The sequence below is a fragment of the Pagrus major genome, chromosome 21, assembly GCF_040436345.1.
Source record: "Pagrus major chromosome 21, Pma_NU_1.0".
NCBI classification, from domain to species: Eukaryota; Metazoa; Chordata; class Actinopteri; order Spariformes; family Sparidae; genus Pagrus; species Pagrus major.
The window spans coordinates 16,697,034-16,721,642 of NC_133235.1; the positions used below are offsets into that span (position 1 = coordinate 16,697,034).

Consider the following 24,609-nt stretch of genomic DNA (forward strand, 5'->3'; position numbering starts at 1 on the left):
CACCCCTGTTTGGCAGACCCGGAGGAAGGGATTGGAGAACAAGAAGGAGACGGGGGGGGGGAGAGAGAAGGAGCAGGAGGGGTGAGATACGGACAGGCCCTGCCAAAGCGGCCCCCATGACGAGCAGCGCCACCTCGTTAAACCTGTCCGCAGGAGTCAAAGGCAGATGCTCTGCTTTTTCTATGATAATGACCGACCTGCTAAGCGGCTAGCGGCGTCACGCTCCTTTGAACAACTATTGACCTCAAAGCTGTCACTTGGTTTTTTGCCAATGCTGGTTCCAACTCACCACACTCAGAGGGGGCTTGTTGCACCGTAAGTTTTAGATGTATTAATATTGCTTGTTATCAAGCGCAGAGAACGTCTCTCCACTGAGTTCGCGTTGGGCTTTTGCACTCAGCTACACTGCATGTGGGTATCAGATAGAGTAGCTAGAGATTCATGATCACCAATTACGTCTTAAGACCTTCGAAAACATGCTCCCCAGCCTGTGCAAATTGGCATTAAGGATATGAAAGCGTTACCCATTAATGCACATTTATTCACCATTTTACATTTAAGAGACCCACCGCTGTCAAGCATCAAAGCACAGTCAGCACATGGAGCCATGAGTCAAGAGGAAGTAACTAGGGTGAGGGAGAGATAGAGAGGGGAAGAGAGCGATAGACAGAGGAGGAGAGAGCAGCGGTTCTCTGAGGATTAGCTCATTTAGGCTGCTTTGATCTGTGAGATCTTAATTGCTGGGTAGCACTGATAGAGTCCTCACAGAGACTTAGCAACACCATTGAGGCGAGGAGGGTGGAGGGTGGAGGGTGGTCGTCGCCTTACCTTCTTTTTCTCATTCCTTCTTTCTCCGGAAAAATTCATCTCAATTCCCAGACATTTTTGTTTAATGATATTTCTATTAATAAATTAGAAAGAGTAAGCGTTCTCAACCAGTCTGGGGGGAGTCTGCTCTTTGGCACAGTGAAACACTAAAATCAGCATGACACCTTTGCTGATATTAAGCAGGTAATATTGACCACGTTCATCATCTTAATTTGCAAACCCTATTCCAAAAACATTGGGACATAAATACAATACATAGATAAAACAGAATGCAATTATTTTATAATGACTTTGGTAAAATTACGACTCAACATGGTGAGATTTTGTATATTGTGCTGGTTGCCAACATACAAAACAGTACAATATACATAAAATGTGCAATACACATAATAATGTTTTGAATGTTTAGGGAGCCGAAAGTGCCAGACTCCCCATCACTAGTTGTCTAATTAATTATTTATTGATTAATTATACTACATACTATACTCAAGAAATGTAATTTTGACCTGTTGATGATGGTAAAGGAAAGGGAAAAAATCTGTGCATATCCATCTACATGTGGATTTCACTGGATATTCGTGATGAACTTGACCTCCTGATTACACTTGATCAGGGCTGGCCAAAGTTGGCCTGTCATAAGGTTCAGTTTGGCCCAACAGATGTTTCTAACCCTAACCCTGAAAAGATAAATTGAATATTATGAAATAACAATTCTTGTCTTATTTTGTTTTATTTTTTTCTTGACCAAAAAACACTCTTTAAATATAAAGGACATCTAATTATTCATTATATTTCATAATCTGAGCAGCAGGCAGAGTGACACTTTGTGCAGGAAGTCAGTCAATTAATAATTTTGCATTTTAATAATACCAGTATGTGTTTTGGCCCATGGCCCAACTTAAAGTTATGGTTTTGGTCTTCCAAGTAAAATAGTTTGGGCACCCGTGCATTAAATGGAAGCCTTTAGCCTTTAACAAGTCATTAAATTCCCTCATTGAGATATTGCTTGTGGTCAAGGTCAAAGTTATAAAAAGATCATCTTCATGGTTAAAAGAAACCAACACTGACCATTAATGGCATCCACTGTCATCCCAACCATAAGACTTTAACACAATCCTGCCATGTCTGCCTATGTTTCTGAATGTAAATACAGTGTTTAGACAGGAGTGTAAACGTAATGTTTCAACAATTAATTGCTGTTTTTTTTGTTATGACGGCAGTTTTACAAAATCAATGGGAATTTTAATTTATTGGCTACGTTTTTGACTGAGTCACCTTCAATCAAGTCAAATCTCCATTTTATGGCATCATGTCATTGTGACCATTAAATAGTAAATGTCGTCTTCCACAGCCTCTGTGGGTTTTTTCACAGCACTGGACGTCTTTTTTCTCCGTCCCTCTTTTCTTTTGCAAGGCACCTTTTTTTATGTCTTGCCTGAATACAGAAAAAACTCTGTAGTTATAGTTTTATGATTTTGTAAGGGGGGTTGATGGTCACAAGTCAGCAGTTGAATATAAATCTCACAGATAAAGTCTTTCGGAGACTTGAGCCCTTTTGAGAGGAACTGAGAGCTCACCGTATTTAAGGGCAGCTTCAGCTTTCACTAAATCCCTGTTTAACCCCATATAGAGATCCAGAGGGGCTGACTGGCAAAGACTGGGGGTTAAGGAGATCATTCAGACAGATGAAGATGATGCACGGCTTCCTTCTCTCTCTCTCCATCTGCCTTTTGTCTCTCTCCCTCTCGGATACGCGCACATACCCACACGCACCATCCTCGTTCTGCCTGTACTTTATCTACACCATGCAACCTTGTACACCCATCTCTCTCTCCCTGGCTGCTGTCCAACTTCTCTGTCATCGCCTTTCATCTCTTTGGCTAAGACAGGAACAGGCAGATTAAGGAGAGGAAGAGTATTAGGGGAGCCATTCTTTCTGCCTCTTTGTGACGGGAGGGTTACAGTTAGCACAGCAGAGCCCTCCCTCTGCTGAGTTTGGTCATTAGAGAGGCTGCAGAGCAGTGGGGGGAAAGTAAGCCTGGAGGAATGTTTACTTTACAAGAATACTGATATGATGAGACTCTGGTGTATACATGTGTTCTCATATTTGACCGTGTATTTCTCCTGAATGTTGCATTAATAAAACCATACATACAAAAGGTAGTAAATTATTAATTAAGTCTTTGAATCAGTAGAAGAGAGCTCATCAACTGATGTCAAACACATCAAACATGGAAAAAAAGCTTTTGCATTGATAAAGAACTTAATGCATACAGCCATTTTTTTTTATTCCAAACATTATTAATAAAGCTGTGACCATCACTTGTCTATTATTGGCATGACACTAAAAGGCCATGGATTGTGTGTGTTTTTTAAACATTAAATATCTGTTAAATAGCTCTGTATTTCGACAATAATAACAGCTTTCCCCCAGACAAAGCCAAAGACAAAGGGCTCGTTTCACAAAAGCGAGCGGTGCTTGCACACAGACTGCAAATGATGTCAGCATCACATCTCACAAATGACTGCCGCCTAAAAACAGGAGATTAATTATAGAATCCTGAAGGGCTTTCACATGCTCCTCCATAGGTCACAGCTATGTTTTATTTTAATTAGTGAATCGTGTCAACAATAACAAGAGAGGAATGATCTCATGTTGAAAATAGCATCTTTGACTGACTGTCTCAGTGACACACATTTAGAGAGAAAACACAGACCTTCACTGAGCTTACACGTTCCTATACCACAACTGATTTCAGGTGTGTCTCGTTTCTGCTCTGTTTGTTGAGCCATTATTTGAGGCCTGACAGTTCTGCACTTCACCTCCACAACCGTGTCAGCCGCGACTCTGATTTGTGATGCAACTGCAAAGGCTTTGCCCCCACAATGAGACATTGGCCTGAAGAAGGAGAAATAGCCTATCAAATTTCAGAAATACAATTCAAAGAGCATACTTTTATTAAATATTGATGTCACACACATGGTTAGCGGGATGTTAACGTTTGAAGGAAAACACCATCACTTAACGCCCTTGTGCTACCTTGCTCTACAGTGAACAGCGGTTACATCACCCTTGAATCATTCATTCTGAAACCAAAAAGAGTTGAGGTAAACACAATATCTGTGGAATGTAAAAGGGCTCTCCGGTTTCCATAGTGAATGATCAAAAGACGAAGGAGCTCACAGTGACGTGTAAACCCACAACACATGCACCTCTCGCACTTATTTGGCTTTGTAATTCCTTTTGTGCATATTTTTTCTCTTTGATGACTTCACGTGTCTGAAGCCAAACATGAGATCTGGGAACCTTTTTTTATTTTCTCCCTTAGTGCCACTAAACATTGTGAAACATTATCCGAGTGTGTGTTCCTTCTTCCTTTAGATGATTCACCTTCTCTCAGGGGACCAGCCATAACTAGTCAGTTTTGGCTTAAATCAACATTTTGGGAAATACACTTATTCACTTTCTTGACAGTTTAGATGACAAGATTGATACCACTCTCATGTTTGTCCCCTAAATATGAAGCTACAGCCAGCAGCCGTTTAGTTTTATCTTAGTAGACAGAATGGAAAATGGGGAAAAACAGCTAGCCTGGCTTTTGCCCAACATAACAAAATACACCCTGGTAGTGGGATTCCTCTTAAGCTCACTAATTCTTGTCATCGCCGTGTGGCAGGCAACGAGCAGAGACTCCAAGACACCACTGCTCCCAGCCAAGCAATAGTCCCGTACACAACCCCTCATAAAACCCAGTATTATCATTTAAACATTTAGTTTTTTATGGATTAAACAAAGAAGATATAACATGTTAATTGGTAAACTTTAGAGGCACTCGTAGGCAGATTTCATTGCCTTCAGAGAGAGCCAGGCTTTACGATAAGCTAAGCTAAGCTAAGCTAACCAGCTGCTGGTTGTATTGAGCAAACAGACACAAGACTGATACCGATCTACACATCTAACGCTTGGCAAGAGAGTGAAAAGTGTATTTCTATTGCTTTCCATTTAGGCGAGAACAAAGATATGCCTCATAAAGATGGTACTTAAAGTTGAGGTGGTGATTGAAAATAGACAATGATTAAAAAGAAATAATATTAAACATACATAGCTTTATCAGTTTTTCCACATTATCAACTACATTGTCTCCAGATTTCCTGCTGTGATACAGCTAAATTAGTTCTTGCCCCACAAGACTAATAGTCATTCAAGACTGCAAACACATCACGTGTGAATTACAGGTCAGTGCTTCACGCTGCGCTGCTGAAATCTTCCATCCTTTTTTCAAAACAGTGTTAAAACGCGTTTCAGCAATTGTATTTAAATATCACGCTGTTTATATCAGTCCAGTCATTCAACATTAGAAAAATAAAATAGGTTTTGGACAGAAAGTTGAACACAAAAGTCAAGAGAGCTGTAGTGTTCCAACGACAGTCGCAGCTCCTCACCTCCTGCATTTCAATATGGTGGAGTACCTGGGCGGTGCCCTGTCAGCAGGATCTGTGTTCCAGTTGGGTGACTGAGCCTTCCTGGTATCGAAACATGATGACAGCAAAGGCAAGTCTCACACCAGCCAATGGAGCCATCAATAATAAGACAAGGTGAGCAGGAAGGGAGGGAGGTGGGTTTATCTGGGCACAGCACATGCACTTCCCTGTGGGCCGCAGGGGCAGACGGGGCCGCAGAGAGGCGAGATATGGCGTGACACTCCTGGAATCTGTGATTTGACATCTGCTCTGTGTGTGAGTCTGTCAGAGGGCAGGAGAGGGTTTTTGAGGGCACTGCCGCTTCCTCTTAAGTCTGAGTCTCTGGGTTTTGTCGAAGAGATCTGACTTGCAGGGCACACAGAGTGGCTGAGCAGCATGACGCTCACTGGAGGTGGTCAGTCTTGATTGGACGCTGAATAGACGTCAATAATCCAGCGAAGTCAGTCCTCCTCTTCTACGTAGGTAGAGGGAAACCAACCAACCTGAAAGGCAGCAAAACAGGATATACTGTAATTCAGGCAGCAGCAATCAACTCAGTCAGGATACATAATTTTAGGTGCCATTTGTTTAAATTAGTTTAAATTAGAAATTAGTTTCTCGGTTTCAATTGGTGAGATGTCCTCACACTGCAATCCCTGTCACAACACGTCTTTCTCTCGTGGCCTACACATGTTGCTCGCCGTGAGAAGCTTCACCAAGGTTGCGTAATGCACAAGAGCATATCGCACTACCTCTTCCCTCCCTGCTAAGATCAAAGCACCCACCTGCAGGTGCCACGGCCATCCAACGATCTGATCCCTCACTGGCTTCCCCCCACCAAGCACTCTCAACTATGTGAAAGATGTTTTTAGCCCAGCATCTCCAAGATACCCAAATGTAAAGCATTTACATGGTTAAAACCTAATAATTGTACTTTGATTAGTTTATACAATACAATGTTTGCACTATTGACTGTTTAGGTCAATGTATACACTAAAGCTCTACTGCTCGGACAATTAAACTCTCCAAAAGTCTGAGAAAGTAGAAATTGATTAACTATTATAAGTAATTGTCAGAATTTTATGCCTGTAGTTTTAACTCAAGAGGGAACTGTCTGATGTATGATGGAGGGGAAGATGAAATAAAATGTGTTCAGAGATCTGTCCTTATTTAACAGGATCCCACAGCAGACCTACCGTGCCGTCGACCTCTCCCTTCCACCACCCATTGGACATCTTGGTGTAGATCTTGATGATGTCTCCCTGCTGCAGGGAGAGCTCTCGTGTGTCCCTGGAGCAGAAATCATAGCGCGCAACCGCAATGCCCACCACCCTGGGAGAAAACACTGAGACAAAGAGATCCTGTCTTATTATCCAGAGCCCAGTAAATTTCACACATTTTCAGAGAATACTTTCAGAGATTCAAAGTGATATAGTAAGTCTTGGATGACAAATGGACAAGAGCTATTATCTCAGGCATTGTGGTTATGAGACTCTCTGCTGTTATTGGTCCAACAAGAACTATCTCACCCAGAGTCACGCTCGATACAACAAGTCCAAATCTCATCCAAAAATATGGCTCACAGATGTTCCCTCTGGTTCGTGTAACCTAACTTTTTTTAAATCCTTAACACTCACTAACTTGGGAGTGAGAAAAATCCATTCACATTCTGCATTATCTAATCTATATCACCCTGCTTTTCAGAGTTTAGAGAACTTATCAGCTGTGTCAGTTTCAAGAAACTATTTTCTCCTCTGCATTCAGAAATCCTGGGCTTTCTAAAAGTTATCCACTTAACTGCTTGATGCAGGCAAGCAACTTTTTGAAATTTAATAAGAAATTGACTACAAGTTAACTCGAGGTCCAGTCCAAATGCAAGACCTTCAGTTAGAATTTTGTCTACAGTTCCATGACCAGTGCTAACAAGATTTTTGAGACTTCAAGGAAAATGAGAGGGCAAACTCAGTTCAACAACTTTTGTAGCTTCTACAAGGTTTACAACGGTATGAAACACTTTTCTCACAGGTATTATCTACAATAAAATGTCTAACCCTAAGGCAGCAAAGAGCCTTGTCTCTTGGGCGTGACTCATACTAAGTGTAAAAGCAAAACCACAGAGACACCGATGAGGGAATACATCATGTTCACTAGTGAGAGAGGAGACATATACACACAGCTGCTCAGCTTGGTGGTGCCAAACACACAGTAGAGATGACAGTCATGGGTGATCGTGGTTGTGTGTTGATCTTACTAGGTAAGTTAATACTCAACACAGCTCAGGCATCATCATTGCATCAGCACTCCAGGTTATACAAGGTTATTCCTACACACGCAGGTCAAGGCTGATATCACATGTGAACTCGGGGCGGCATTGGTTTGTTTACCTTATCTGTGGAAATACAGGTGACACAGCTGGGAAGATAGGCTGGATGAAAGGAATACATCTACTCCCTTGTGCACACACAGGCACATCATGCCAACACTGACGCTCAAGCCCACACATGCATGCATGCATATATGTACATATGCTCATGCACTGTGCACACAAAGACAGGACAGACAGAGACTATTATGCTGTGAAAAATAGGAAAACCTCCTGCTATTGTGGCTTGGAAGAATTACGAAGAACTACTCCGAGATGGTTACTGCCATTGCTAGCCTTGTAGTCACACATATTGAACCTGAAGAAACATTTTTAATGTGTCACATATTTGCTGTGGCTTATTAAGAAGTGAAATCATGCAAATTAAATGCCACCTTTTAATTAGCTGTATTCTCGAGTTTAGTGAATATGTAAATGCCAACAATGGTGGCCCCGCAGCTCTTTCCCACTTTTTTGTTGACAATTCTGCAGTTATTTTCGCACTGTGGAAGATGTAACAGCTGTCAGAAATTCAAAATATTTCCAAATTTGAATTATGGAAGACTGTTTATCCCACATGGCAAGTCGTACGATCCATGCAATATGATGTAAAAAGCAGAATTATTAGACTACATTATTTAACAGAGTCAGAAAAAACAATTCACTTCATCTTTGCAAACCTGGAAATGTGGGCATGCAGCAAGGGAGAGACAAAGAGAGTAGAAAAGCTGTACCTGTACCTGACCAGAAAGGCGAGGAGGAGGGAGGAACAAAGCTGCAGCCGCCAGGAGGAACTACAGAGAAACGGGGCGAGTGATGGGGGGTTCAGGCCGTAGAGGGAGCAAAGAGAGAACATAAGCAAAGTAAACACAAGTTTGACAGAAAGAGAGTGTGAGCGATGGTAAAGGAGAGAGAGAGAGAGACAGAGAGAGAGAGAGGGAAAAAGTTGGCAAAGTCAAAGAACAAAAAAAAAAAGAGCGAGGACGGGTGGGAGATAAGAGTGGGAATGGAGGGCAAAACAGTGAAAGCATCCGACATTTGTCATTTTACCAGACGCATGATATTTATGAAATATTTATGAAATACTGACCGATAGAAGGTGGGTATTGAGAAATCAACAAACATACTAAACTTATGCACATGTCCAAAAGTATGCAGACACCCATTTTACCATGACCTTGCATGTGCTCACATTGTGAATATTTCATAATTTTCCTTAAGTTTTGTGCTTCTACCATGGATGAGTAGGACACGTGGTTCATGGTGTCATTTTGTGTCTGTTTTAAGTGTATTTATTGTTCCTATTTTTGACTTGGTTGTGCTTTAAATTCCGAGTCTGCACATAATGTTTTATTCTGAAAGTTGACCGGATGCTCTGTACTGTTCCTGTGTTCGACTTCCTGCCTGGCACCTTGACGTGGCTCCTATCCAGGATACTTGGGCTTGGAGTACCGGTGTCCAGCTTTTTATATGTCTATGGGCCCATCGAGCACCTTTGGATGCAATGTCATCCAGCAAGGAGCTGCAGTGGCCAATCAAACACAAGCAATCAAACATTCCTGGTAGATTGCTTTGCAATGCAAACTCATTATTGTTCCCATTACAAAATCTAGTTGTTAAATCCTGTATCACGTCTTATGAATCTCTGTGTAGTGCTCCTGATAAACCTTCAGACTCAAACTGGACTTCCTGAATCATATTTTAAATCATCCCACTGGTACCTGAAGAAACTTGCCCCTACCAACACAGTCCCTTTGTGTTGTGTTAACACATAACTGTTCTCCGTCTGAACCTTATTGCCCGACAGCAGCAGCCATGTGGAGAGCTTTCCCACAAGAGCTGATGCTATTGTAGCAGCATATTGTTGCCCATGTTTTTTGAATGAGATGCTCAAGAATCACATATGGGTGTAAAGATCAGATGTTCAGCTGTCTGCATACGTTTACCATGTAGTATAGCTTCCACAACCTTCCCCGGGTCATACTGCATAATAATCAGCAACAACAACCTCCTGAGCTTCAGACCAGGTGAGACGAAGCAGCAGCATGGGGGTAAGTATACGTCTGGGCACAGCACGGCGCCCTGACAAGGCAACGTCTGGGAATCGACACTGCAGAGCCAACGACTTCTGCTCCCATATGAAATCCCATCTGAGCCACACTGAGAAAACTACCTCCTGTCATCACAACAATATGCTTCCATGCGTTCCTCCTCTGCCCCACAGGGATAAGTAAATGCAGGCCAAAATGTGTCAAGTGTTTGTCTGACCAGAATGCACACAAACAACTACACACATAAGTGCAGGAAGTACATACATCATAAACAGGCACATACTGTATGCACAGGACATAAAGTAGAGTTTTATATGAGAGGTTGATACATTCCAGTCTCATAAACCTGTTTAATGTTTTTAATATGTATCTGATAATTCTCATGTTGATAAAGATTTTGAATAGTATTCACTTACAACCATTCATTTAAGACAACAGAGCTGTGTATCCTGATGACACCGACAGTTAACAACAAAATGATCCGCCTGACAGATAGTAAAAGATAGCTTTAATGATTTCCCTGCTCTTGCATCCACAGATGAAAAACATCTCAGTCAGACTTAATTAAAGATGCTGGCTGGGGTATTTTCCAGACAAATTACTCCCGAGTTTTGATGGTTTTTCAGCAGTTCCGCAGCTTGTGATTGTTTACTTAGTCTTACATTCTGTTTTCTTTGCTATGAGGTGTCTGTTTTGAGATTCAAACCATTTTGTGTGTGTGTGTGTTTTTGTTTTGGCATGACATCTGTCTTTCCACAGAGGCTGTTTACCAGACAGAGAACGCGGTGCCCACACTAAGTCTGTCTATGGGGGTGGACGACTTAAGGCAATAATAATCTATCCCAGAATGCACTGAGGCAACGGCGGGTCTGTCAAGGCTTTCTCACAGAAGGAAGCACGTTGAATGGCAGCGATGCAAAAAACACACCTCTTGCAGAGTTGCTTTGAAGCCTGATGCGCTGGGAGACCGACGCTGCCAAAGGAGGCAGAGGGACAAGGATGTAGCAGAATTTTACATCCGAACAGACACAAAAGGCTAACTTTGACTTTGTTCCAGCGTTCCTCTGCTTGCCTCGGCTGCTGTTGCAGCGGCTGTGGTTGTTTACACGTACGCCTCTCTTTATGTTAAGACAGTTTACCTCCAGCTGCTTTCTGCTCTTTTACATCAGATCATATTTGCAAACTTTTCCCAGTTTTGTGGAAACAGGCGCAGTCCCTCGGTTGGACCAGGGGTATCCCCCAGGAGTGTGTCAGCAGGCGGCTGTCACACGGTTTTCTCCGCTGCCAGCCCAAGTGAAATGTCATGTCCTGTCAGGAAAATTGTGAAGCCATCTCAGAGCTGAGCAGCGTGCGGAGTGTGACGTTTGCAGTAGCAGGCTCCTGGTGCTTGCCTGGGGCATTGGGCCCTAACTGGGACCTCTCTGCCAAGCCTGGTGAGCTGCCGAGGCTCCTTTCTTTTTCCTTCACTCACTGTCTCTCTCACTTCCTCTTTTGTCTTGTGCTCTACCTCCATCTCTCTTACCTCACGCTGTTCCTTTGTACTGTGTGTCTTCCTTTTAACCATGCTATTAACATGCTATCTGCATCTGGATGTATTATTTGGGTAAGGAAAAACACTTTAATTCTAAGTGCAAATGCAGAGTAAGTGTGCATCACATCTCAAGGTGGTTTGGCTTTTATTGGATCTAAGCAGCTCTTGTGTCTGAATGCTACGTATGAAGCGAGAGCGAAGACGATGCTCATTAGCTTAGCATGAGGACTGAAAGACGTGGGTTATGTGCAGGACCATTTTTTTGTCTGGGAGCAGCGACTTTCTTGTTCCTTGTTTGAAACATGAGACTCTACCAAACCACAAATTATAATTTTTTACATTACAATTGAGAACTTTAGAGGTGCCGAAACAGGCTGGCTGTTCCGTGGCGTTTCCAGTTTTTTATGCTAAGCTAAGATAGCATAAACAGCTCTATATCAATGTATCAGTCTTTTCATCAAACTCTTGGTTAGTTGAAAGGTGACTTAACTCCACTTCAAAAAGCTACAAATGGCCCATCCCTTTCTTACATCAGTAGCTGTTTCCATCTAATTGTCAAGCGAATGTGAAGCAACCTTCAAAAAAGTTGCAAAAAAGGCAAAAAATGTAAATGCTAATTAGGCAGGTATTTCTATCAACTGGTTTGGAGCGATAAACTAGGCCATGCAAAGCATGGTTTCATAAGAAGTTGGCAGTATAGGCTCAGTACATATGGCTATAAACAGAGAAGAAGAATTAACAAAGCCATTTTTTTTTACCAACCAACAATAAACCTCAAAGAAGAGAAAGAAGAAAAAGAGGGAGCTAAATCAGATGCCTTGACCAACTGACAAGAGACCAGCTGATCAGTCAGGTGAGTGAAATGTTGACTACATTAAGCTCATCAACCCTCATTTTCAAATGTGAAACCTCAAATTGCACATAAAAATACATTGATGGAAACTAATGCTAATGTCTCTCTCATTGTATCCCACATTGTTGCCTCCTAAACCCTTTTGCCTTTTCCCCCTCGTCGTGCCTTTCCCCTGCTCCCTGCTCTCCCTCCTCTCTCCCCACTTCTTATTCCTCAAGACCCCTTTCTTCTTCTCCAGACAGTGAATGACCATCTGCTTGTGTCTCTGAGAGCCAGTAATGATGCCATGACTGGACTTGTTGAATGTAAGCGCACGAATGCATTTATTCCTGCCTGTTAATATCGGTAGGTTAGAATCACAGATGCTGCTGAACTGCTCACGGTGGAGGTACAATACTGGCAGCACGTATCAGTCCGATCCTGTGAAAGCATGTATTTTGTTTCTCTTTTACTTTTTCATTGCAGCTTTTGTAAAAATGGAAGCCATGTTTTTGTTTTATTTTCTCCTAAAAATAAACAGCTCAGTTTAACTGTTAACAGTTTTAGTTTAACTGAGGCTGAAAGTACATACATCATCATTGGGGTCAGCACATTTCAACACTTTTGATCCATCGCATCATTTAACATGAATAAATAGAAGCGTGATAGATTACAATCAATGTCATCTTGATAAAATAAAAATCGGAACAAATTATCACAGTCACTGTGACAAACAAAAAAAAGTCACAACAAAAATGTTTTTGAATTTTTTACATCATTGAACTAAGCTGCAGTGAGCACTATTTGCAAGTTATTTAAGACATTAGCAAACATTTTATAACCACACTCATTGACCAAGATCTAAGCCCCATGTTACAAAGAGATATGGTCTTGTTTGTGTGGTCAAATCTAAATGGCATGAGACGTGCTAAAATGTTGTTTTTGGCCACTTTTGACCTGATTATGTGATTATGACAGAAGAGGATGAATCAAACAAAACCAAGGAGGCACGTCTCGCATAAATACTGCTGCTGTCTTCCACGCTGCGCTCTTCCGTAGGGAATCGTGTTAGCTCAATATCCTTTACTAAATATTTCTAGCATGTTTCACACGTCAAAGATGGGATTGCCTCGGGTATCAAGACAGTCTTAATTTGAGTGCCTAATGCTCTGTCAGCATGATTTTGTAATGTAAGCTGGAATATTTTTTCTTCGAGGTGAGGGCATACAGTGTATTAGCTGGCCTGTAGTAACAAAATATAGCAAGTGCAATTTCAGGAAAGTGTTTGTTCCCCTTAGCTTGTCTTGTTATGTCTATTTGATGACTAGGGAAGTTTCCATTCACAGTTTCAGTCATATAGAGAGGCTTACAAGCAGGTCAGATAAACTCACCTTTCTTTATCTGAACTCGACTGGTGTAGTAAAACCCATCCCTCAGGTACTTCAACACAGATGCTTAAAATTACTTCAACTACTTTTGACTTTGAGACCTGACCTGAACTGGTAGCATTTCCACCTGTCAGACAGATCTCAACTCTCAGTCAGGGAACATGGATGTTTGTGAAGCATACTCACCACTGCCAGCCTTAGTAATGGCCCTGGGCATGTTTCCATTGGAAGGTTCCCTATAGGGGACCTGCAGAGTGGTGTCAAGACTGCTGAAACCCTCCTTCAGAGAGTACTGCTTGTAGTATTCCACAAGGTCCTGTGTAAAAAAAAAACAAAAAAAAACACCACGAAACGAAACAACAATGAGCCAGGGTAAATCTTTATGGTACTGTGTGCAAATGTATGGAAGACATTTTTTACAGAGGAAGCTGCTTGTTCGATCCTAACAATACAACAGCAGCCAGAGTGTGTTCCTGAGCAGGGCAGCTATATTTTTCTATCTGCCCATTTCAAGTGTAAGCATTAGGGTTAGAAACAAGCCAATATTAGCTACTGCCCCACAATACCACAGGCAGTTGCTTACACCATGCACTTGTTGCTTTCTGAGTGCATACACAAATGCAGAAATCAACCACAAGTAGACATATTCTTTAATTAAAATGTCCTCATGCATGTAGGGGTTTATCTCAAGAGAGTGCTGCAAAAGTAGAGTAATGTCAAAATGATTGTACTCATTAATGCTACATGAGTTTAAAGGGCACAAAAATCCATACAAAGTTAAAACCTTTACCAGCACAGTCTTGAACAGCCGGCTCTCAGCGATGTAAAAGCAGCCATCCTTGGTCAGAATCTTAATGTGCCTGACTTTATCGTTGAACCTGTGGAGGATGGATGAGACACAGGCTTCCAATCAATGCAATCAATCAACTAATTTACTATAAGAATTACCACTTTGTACTGACAGGAAATAATACAAAAGGTGCGCCAAAGAATGACAACAAAGCACATTTTTTTCCTGTTTTTTGGTTTTCCTGCTATGGCATGTGAGAATGTCTGCTGTGCAAGAGACAATTTTTAAGTTTTCCAGGTGTGAGCAGCGTCCTAGTGTCTTTTCTGCAAAGCATCGTGGGACAATAGTCTCCATTACTTGCTCATCACACAAAAATCAAGCATATTTAGTATGAACACTGGCAATTTTATGAATGCTTAATTTGTATCTTTATTACTGGCAACATTGACTGTATATAAAGATGGATGACATGACCACTCCCTTGTTCTCATCACACTGATGTACATAAAATTTTTCTGATAAATTAATTAATTTTAATTAGTTATTTCATGGTAAAAGAACAGTGTGGATGTCATGATTGACAGCTGAGCCCTGCTCGCAATTGAGTTGATTTGATATAATCTTCGGCCATGATCACCAAGCAAAATACAACTGTTCACTGGTCCAGTGGCAACCAATAGAAAATCTACGTCCAGAAATGTAGGTATCACATTCAATTCACAACTGAATTTTGAACCACATGTCAACAGTTTCCTTAATACAAAATGAATTAGCTTTGTCTTTTCCAGACTCGGGACTGATTTTAAGATTCTTTAAATAACTTTAAAGGCCCAACATGGGAAGCTGTTGACTCCCTGTGTTTCAAATTGTAACCTGGGATCCACTAACGTACCCTTGCTAGTTGTTCCTGGGTCAGGGCTGGCGACCAATGGCACCCAGGCTTTTGCCATAAAGCCCTATACGCTAAACACATTACCTTTTTTTAAAACAACACTTAAAACATATTTTTATGGGAAAGCCTTTTTTGATGGCTGATCTGTAACTTCTACACTGCTATTCTGTTTTTTGATCTCATTTGTAACTTTATTTAGTATGGTTGCCCATGCTCTTACTTTTGTTTTATACTTGTGTATTCTGTAAAGCATTTTGTAACCTTGTTTAGATACATGCTATATGAATAACCTTTATTATCAATATCATTTATTTTTTTAGGTTGACATTTTTTACCAAACACCCCTCTCCTGGGAGATGCCATTTCATGTCCTCACTTAATCCAAGATAGAAAAAAATGTATCCCAACTGACAATAAAAACACACTCCAAAGTATCTGAGAGCATATGGTATAGGCCTGATTCAATAATTAGGTGATTAAATAATAATGTCATGTGAGAATCATAGCTCAGGCTGAGTACTTGGTTGAGGGCCAACCTTGAATACACATACACACTTTTCAGTCCATACATACTGCAGGGACATGTGGGGATGTCCTGTCAAGCCGATTGCAAGCACAGCACCGTATATTGCATGTCTCCCATATGGTGATGCACAAGTTACACTGGAGATAGATCCATATTGTAAATCTTCCAATGCAGATTCACTGATACATTATGAATATATGGTGAGTAATACATAATTGATGTGTGTTGAGTTATATGTTGCATAACACATGGAGACAGACAAGCTATGTCTGGTGAAGGCTGAATTTCTCTTTCCTCCTATAGGCTCCTCATGGCTGCATACATACCCACAAACATCATTCAACACACACAAACTGATGACTCATGGTGTTTGACATTAGACGGTTCCAGCTGATTACAAGCAGCTCTCTGTATAAAGCACCATTATCTCAAACGGCCATCCGATAATGATCTTAAGCAGTGAGACAGGCAATTAGGATTGGAGTTTTCAGAAACTGGCCCTGTACATCAAAGCTTTGAATGAGGGACGGTATGAGTCCACCAAACCAAATGGGCTGCAATGGTGTGTCACTGGCTAAATAGTCCGAACATCCAAACACTATTTCAGAGTGCACCCTCGATCGTTATAATCTCTTGGAGCCGTCATGCCAGGTCAGGAGGACTCAACAGTCCTTTCTTTTTTTTTACAAGACTGAACAAGCTTTGATGTAGCCTGAAAGATATTCGCTAGTGAAATGGACAGCGTTGTATTTCAAAAGAGGGATGCCGAGGCACTGAACTTGCAGATTAAACAGCCATTTATTAAGGCCCAAAGGAATGGATGTTTCATCTACAATTTGAGTGTGTTGCTATCTTTCTTTTGACATACATTTCTAGGACTGATAGCCAAAGAGCAGCGAATAGTATGATGCAAAGCTATCAGACTCTCCTTGAACAAATGTCTGGACAGAAGAGACAGACAATAGATAGATGGTTAAAAAGATCATCCAATTCCACCTCTTCCCCAGGCTGCATTCAGCTGAGATGTGTGGGCTCTGACCATCAGAGTAAACTGAAATTAACGGCAACAATGTCGGGGTATGATGTAAGGTTCATACGAAGCCTGTGCCATTGACACAGGAAGGGCAACTCAAACAAGAAAAACATTCTTTCTCTCACTTGTCAAACCATGCAGTGAGCCTGGGTTTTCTTTGCGGATGTTAAAGTATACTTATCTGTTCTACCTGTATCTCAGTATAATTGAGTCAGACTTCCATGTTTGATGTCGAGAGCACTGAAAATTTGTGGCGTCAACAGAAGCCGTCCATCTCTTTCCAGTAACAGAAACATACCACACTGTCAGCAGTTGTCACTGGGACTTATTCTTCTATACTGTACTGAAACAGTTCAGAGAGAGGTCTGATAATTATCCAGGTTAAATTGTAGGCCTAACTGGAAATTATTTTTTAGAAACATTTTTTGTTACATTTGTATAAAATCTCTCAAAACCTCGACAGAAATCAATAAATCAAATGCTCTGACAAATATCGCAGGCCTCTACTTAGCCCACTGAATCATTTAATTCAGCCCGTATGACATAATTTGAACAGTTTTACCTGTCTGTCTACCAAAGTACTTGCCCGCCTGCTTGCACTCTGCCCGTGCATGTATTTTGCACGTGACTGGATTCATTTTGACTGGAGTCTTCCTAGGCTTGGTGCAGATATACTGCTAAAGCTATTAGAATGTAAGAGAAGGTGCAGCCAAAATTTCCAACTACTAACATACTAACCTGACAGCGCTGAGTACTAACAAAAGCTATGTTGATGTTCATGTTCTTCATGATTACGTTAGGTGTGAGTGAGACATGAGGTAGTTGGATACGGGTGGCGATGACAACGAAGCGCTGCACTCACAGTACACAGCCTCTGAGCCTGTGGTTTAGCAGCTAACTCAGTTAGCACAAAGCACATGGCCCTGAGCTAAAGAACAGAGGTACTGTTAGCTCAAAGTACACACCTACAGCAGTACTAACTAAAGTTTGACAAACAATTATGGCCATGATAATCCATTAAAATTACTAAAAAAAAAAAACAGGTTTGGCAATTCTTTTGTTTGTACATTTTTTTTAGAGGCTGAAAGCTCTGAGACAGATATCTCAAAACCTGGACAAAACAAATTTGCTTTACACCACTAGCAGGTGAGTGAAAAAAAATGTATTTTTGCAATTTGTGTGAAACAACTTTAAATAAATTTTGCCCCCACCATCTGCATTTCAATATCAACTGTGATTCATCAGACTGGTCAAACTTCTCCCATCCTTCAGTTGCTGCTCTCGATGATTATATAGTCACGACAACTTCTTGTTTTTCACTGACATGAGTGGAACACAGCGTGATCTCCTTCTGCTGCGGCCCATCCATTTTAACATTTGATGAAGTGTTTGTTTTCAGATACTGCACCATTGTTGTACAGAGCTGTTACTTGCATGTGGGCATTTTGAATGATTTTTACCACTTGCCTCTCACAGTAAGGTGTTTTTGCCCAGAAGACTGGTAAACTGGAGTGAAGTGAAAATTGCAGGAGGCTTACTATGGGAATAAATGGAAAACAAGACGTCACATCACTTACTTGATACTGATGGCGTATTCGGTGCACTCTTTACTGCGGTGTCGAATCAGATAGGTGCTGTTTTCTCGGTCCAGGAGCTCCACCTCAGCCTGGTATCTCTCCATAGGCCCTGCAAACCTGAACCACCCATGAACAACTACTGCACTTACACTGCAATCAATCATTCTGAACATGAGGATGAGAACAATCAATACATTCAATAAAATGGAGTAAGAATGACTTGTGGTTGCTGTTGGCAATCTACAGCCATTTGCTTTCATCACTTACCAGAGCTGGGCCGAGTAATCAACAGGTTTTGGAACCTGGCACATAAAAGAATTTTGGTTATTTTGTGTCTTAATGGAGTCGATACAGACGGGGTGGAGGTCATTTGTTGTAATGTGATATTCAAGCCACATCTAATGGCTTAAATCAGTCTTCTACAGCGAAAAAGTGCAATTGAAAAGGGCTGCATTCCTTTGCTAAGACATCAATAGTAGCCATTATCCACTGAATGCATTGTAATCACACTAAATGTGTCTTATTGAGTAGAAAAAATATGCACACTTACACACGGGCAAGGCCTCACAGCATCACTTGGAAAGAAGCCAATCTTGCTTGTCGCCAGAATTTTGCCCTGCAATGGCAAGCAGCTGTTAATCGCATTATATATGTCTGGGAGCTACTACACCTCTCTCTCTCTCTCTCTCTTTTTCTCTCTTCCTCTCTTTCCCCTTTCTCTTCCCCTCCCACACTCGCTTCAATAAATCCTCAGCAATTAGCACACAACAAGCAGTGCATCTAATTTGCAGCCCAAGTTAATTATGGTTCAAACTCTGCCGGCAGTTAGATTTGTACTGCATCAAAACAAGAGCCTCGTTTAACACTAAATAATGGATCTTATTCTGGTCTTTGAATACCCAAACAGCGTGAGCTCTCTGGCTTGCACTAAAGACTAACAATTGCATTTTAGCTAACCCGCCTCAAGCAAACACAAGCTTTGTATGAAAACCATTAATTCCTTCAACAAACATAGTGTAGAAACACTATTTTCTCCAGAGAAATAAAACAAATTGGTTAAACAAATTACTACTGCGTAGATGTCCGGTATATTTCATTGCTTTACTTCTCTATCATCTACATGATCTCGTAGACGGTAATAAGCATTTACAGTATATCAACATGAAGCTCAAAAAAAATTTGAGTTTCCAGTTCTGAGTTCGAGGTCAATTTGGAGTCCATTGAGTCAATCTGAGAAGACAGTGAGTGTTGAGGGCATGTGGAGCTCTTCATTCAGCTTCCTGCCCTGTTTATGCTTTCCTACTCACTCCTCTTTATTAGAGTATGAAATGCTTTTTGGGACCGTGCAAGCCCCGGCAGTAACTAGATTGGAAAGCGAATCTTTACCCATCTCTATGATTCATTCTGTGTAATAACATTTCATCAAAGGTTTTTTGAGAGCCCCTCTCTATTTGTTATGCCTTCGATAAGCGTATGATAAAGATTAAACTTATTACTCTGTTGGCATAAACAGGCAGCAGCCAAAGGATCAAATGAAATTACGGTGATTGATTGTATTGTTCTGCCAGTGGGATGGGGGATAATTGCCTCCTGGGTAACAGGGGATATGAATTCTCAATGTTCTGTAATTCCATCCTCTGGCGCCACTGGGGACACTGAAGATTAAAGGTACCCTGTGGAGTTTTCATTGTAAACAAACACGGTTGTGTGAAGATCCAGTGTTTTCTAACCAAAACGCATTGTGTGTGACCGTACGACTTGATAAACTTGTAGAAAACACTTGCAAAGCCTTAATTTGTGGGCTTTGAGAGTCGTATTGTTTATAATACATAGCAGTCTTCTTAATCTTCTTTTCTTTTATTACTGCATCCTGCATGTTAAAGCTCATGGCTGCCACCAACTGTTGATATGCATGAATGCCCTCGCAGAAATGTAAACTGTAAAAAAGACAGTGTTTATTTAAATACATGTGTGTTTGGACTCAAGGTTGTAAAGTTTTCATTAACACTGTTGTCCAATAAGGAAATTAATAATTTCTGTTAAAATATTTAGAATAGGGGAGGTACATTCAAAAAGTACTTGGCAGGTTACTGGATGAACCACATGTCTATTATCGTCTATCGGGGACTAACTTCAATCAATCAAATCAACTATAGCACGACCAGCAGTGGAGCCAGTTGGTGCATTAAATTATTACCGAAGCCAGCTAGAGAAGAGTGAAAATATATTTTCTGATCTTTGCTCTTCTTTCAGTGAAATATACTCTCCAGTTCTGATATAACTCATGCTAAAGCAGCATGTACTTTAACCTCTTGAGGAGCCGTCATTGTTGTTTCCAGATGAACAGTTGCTCTGTCACTGGTTGACACAGCTAAACCATGCATATAGCTGCTGTCTCTCTAACTGCCAGTAGTTGCTCAAAGGACACTCACCCAACACCAACCCGTTTTTTCTGGGTGGTCGCAACTCAAAAAGGTTGAGAATCACTAAACTAGGCAAGCTGTATCAAGCTGTAGAGTAATTTGCCTCTGCTAGCCCCAAAAGCTAAAACTAAATTTGCATTTTTTCCCCCCTAGCTGTTATCTGTTAATGAAAAATATTCAATTTTCATGAAACACCATCTTACATTCAGTTTGTTTTTCCACATAGCTCTAATCTAAAGAGGCTGGGGGCTAAATCCAACCATAAAGGGGAAAAACCAGGCTAAGCTAGTGCTGCTAAAATAGAGACTGAGTTACTCATCTCTGCTTTTGACTCTGGGGGAGTTTGTGTGATGTGGTGTGGTTAAGCGCCTTCTTAATCACATATCTCAATGTATTAAATTGAAGATTAGTTCAAGGTATTGATTGAAAGTAAACAGACAGATACACATTCATTCACCTGAACTCTGGACAGTGAATAAAGAAAATGAAGTACATTTTCTAAAACACATTAGTTAAAATGGAGAAAGCTGAAAAAAAAAAAACTATTTTGTCTGCAGATCAGATTGCAGAATGCAGATTCTCATCACATTCCATTTGTTTTCATCTGCCCTAACTTTATAGTTCTCTGCCTTTGTAGGGAACTTCAGAAACCAGCATTTTGTCAATCCTTTTCTGTACACCGATTAAACGCATAATGCGAACAACATGGCAACAGGATAGGAGCCTTATTACAATTCTATTGTGCAAAGGGCGGAAGTACACTCAAATCTGCATTATCATTTAATTCATTTAATTATCAACCTCCCAGCATGCATGGTTACCATGGTAGCAAACAATGCAGTGCCATCAGGTCTGCAGTGTGACATTCTGCATGCCGTTCTATCGGCTTACAAGAAGTCTCCTGGCGCTCATGCCCTCGCCCTCCACCTCGTGCTCTGTCACAACAGAGAGAAACACGGAGCAAAGAAATTCAGGCTAACTGCCAACTCCCAGCCGTGCCGTTGGCTAAGACTGCAGTCTGATTGGAGCGGCACCAGAAGGAGGATGAGGCTTTAATGCCGCCGTAAAGCAGTGTGAGAAACAGCTAGGGAGGCCGCCGGAAGACCCCAGATAAATCTCCATCCTTTCAAAAATAGATAAGGTCAAACGCTGTCAACCGTTGGCTGACCTCGTGAGATGGTTGCTAAATGTGCCTGTACATGAGGTTGTGCACCACCATTAAAACATCCTCCAGAGGCTGAAGTGTCTGCTGTTTTATTGTCTCACTGTGGCACTCAATTAATCAACTGAAGCCACTAATTGGTTAGATCATCTGATGTAGGCTGTGATTCAATCTGAGGAGTGAAAGAACAGATACCCCCGTTTGTAATGTAACCGGGGTTCTGTGGAGCTCAAACAGACCTTTTTATTCTCTAATTAGCGCTGACCTCATCTTAATGTCATATTTATGGCTCACCTGACAAAGAATGTCATAAACAACCGCAATGTCATAGATGATATACAAACAATTATGTCCAAACTGAGACAGATTGTTGATGTCGACCCTTTTATATTCAGTCAGATTGTGGGACGACGAGCAGCAAAGAGTTAGGAGATGACATGCAGCGCGGATTCAAACCAATGACACTGCAAAGACATCGCGTGCGCCGAGGCAACCCGCTGAGCCGTAACATGTTATTTTTTCATAGAGTCACAGATGTTGAGATAAAACGAGGATGAGTTGAGTGACACGCACCTGCCACCAGGAGCTGTGCAGGTCGGCAAACATCAGTTCAATGACATCCCCCGCATGAATGCTTAGTGGGGGCCCACATTGGGGACAGGGGATGCCACTGTAGTCTCTGATCACAACCATCCTGGGTAAACCTAGCAGACAGGGAATACAAATACATTTAGACTCAAATTGTCAGACATTTAACCACAGGATAACATACAGCATTACAAAAGCAGTAAGACCTTGTGGAGGTTGATTCATTTAAAAATACTGTGTATGAAAATGGAATATAAAAGGGTTAGAGGAAAAGCAGTTAAAGGAAAGAGGGTACTGATGAGATCTAGGAATTCATAGAAGGCACTAGAGTCACAGGGTGCTAGTTGCTCAGACTGTGACTAAAATGGAAAGCTCAGATATTTTCTGCTAGACTTGCCGAGTTACACCACATGTTAAAACATTTGATCAATCAAACATGAATATTTACGCAGGAGAAGCCGAGGTGGAGGTAAAAGGGGAGCTACATCTGTGATTCTAATGCTTTTAAGTCTAAAGGGGCGCCTTTTTCTCATTAGCTCAGACTGTAACCTAGACTACACACACAGATGCATTTTGATGTGTTTCATGTTATTTCATTTGCTTCAAGTTAAAAGCAGTGTTTCAGTGGCCTCTCTCTGTGAAAGTGTGTTGCAACTCTTTCACCACAAACAGCATAACAGGGTGGGTTTCTATGGATCTGCTTCTGTGCATTTTCAATTTGTGCTAAATACAAATATGATGAAACAGGGAAATGAAAGAAAAAATTCTCAAAATATGGCAAATATTTGGCTGAAGTGGAAAGGTTTTTGTATCGATAGAATGTAAACATCCACTGAAGACTCCTCTTGCATGAATATAGCACTTGACCAAAACTATGGATTTGTATAGAGCGATATGGAGACTGTTCCTCAAATTAATACATAAAACAACAAGAGACCATCTTGTAATGAGATCATACCAGTCACGACACCCGTCAATAGGGATGGGTATCAGTGAGATTTTACCGATGCTGATACTCCTTATCTGTTCAGTTCTTTATCCATATTTATATCGGTTATATACAAAATAATTTCTTTCAAAAATAATAATAAAGAAATAAAATATGGAGAAAAAAAAGAGGAATACAACTAGATATTTTAAATATAGCCCAACAATTTTGTTACCAGAGCAGCAACAGTAATATTTACAACAGCTATATCACTATAAGCTCAATAATAACCCAGTGGAAACAGATGTTTTGACCCATGTCTACTCAGTAGCAGTTACTACATCATTACATGGGACCACAACCATCTTCAAACTCAGCTTTCGTTTTTATCTCAACTACACAACTGTAAAGCTTTGTGATTGCACATTTCACGGTTTTGACACCATCGAGCTGACAAAATCTGTCCACCGACAGAAATATAGACACATGGCAAAGTACTCAATAGAAAAAGAAGGAAAAGTTCCTGCTATAATAGGTGCCTCAAGGACCACTTTTTGCAACAATGACACACACACTCACAAGGTGAAAACATTACCTGCTGACGCTGTCACAGCTGGTAAAAATAAAGGCAGTGTTTCCACTGTGTTGTCTTCATAGTTTTTCATTATTTGAAGTGCGATTGACGCACATTTAATAACATCTAGTTGTGCCTTCTTCCTCTGGAATAGTCCTGAGAATTAACACCACCAGCTGTTTATCTCAATGAGGAAACTCGAATTCACACTAATAATAGCATGACAGACATTGCACTACATTTGGTTGGAAACCTAGTTACGGACCAGTGTGGTCAGAAGTTTGCTCTGTTTCACTGTAACCACAGCCAACAGCAGCATCCAGGTGTACTGACACACCCTGAAGTACACTTCTATATCACTGCAGCAAAGTGAAAAGTTCGGTTGGCGAAACTAACAGTTTTGGCTGCTGTTAAGTTGTTCTTTAAGTGTGTTGAGCACAACAAACGCAATTCTCCATCACAACTCCATTGTATTAGGTTGGCAGTAGATTTCTCAGATCCAGCTGTGTCAAAAGATCCAGGTACATACAACCAAAACTATTAAGACATCACTAGAGGCAGGTGAAAAAGACTCCTTTTATGTTTCAATAATTGTTTATGTTGCTTGCCTTCCCTTACTTTCACCATCCGAAGGTTTCCAGCACAATTGATCTCTTACATGTA

The 24,609-nt window shown here is 41.0% G+C and overlaps 1 protein-coding gene across 1 annotated transcript in view; it reads right to left on the reverse strand.

Annotated features, from left to right (window-relative positions):
• Positions 1-3,763: 3,763 nt before the first annotated feature.
• LOC141017382 (guanine nucleotide exchange factor VAV3-like) overlaps positions 3,764-24,609 on the reverse strand; it is a 52,269-nt gene continuing 31,423 nt past the window's right edge. The window contains exons 20-27 of the mRNA XM_073492080.1: positions 22,430-22,560; positions 18,822-18,887; positions 18,539-18,573; positions 18,272-18,388; positions 14,244-14,331; positions 13,640-13,769; positions 6,486-6,634; positions 3,764-5,792 (exon numbers count right to left, since the gene is read on the reverse strand). Of these exons, the coding sequence (XP_073348181.1) occupies positions 5,751-5,792; positions 6,486-6,634; positions 13,640-13,769; positions 14,244-14,331; positions 18,272-18,388; positions 18,539-18,573; positions 18,822-18,887; positions 22,430-22,560 (758 nt within the window). The 3' untranslated portion in view covers positions 3,764-5,750. The remainder of the gene's footprint in view (positions 5,793-6,485; positions 6,635-13,639; positions 13,770-14,243; positions 14,332-18,271; positions 18,389-18,538; positions 18,574-18,821; positions 18,888-22,429; positions 22,561-24,609) is intronic.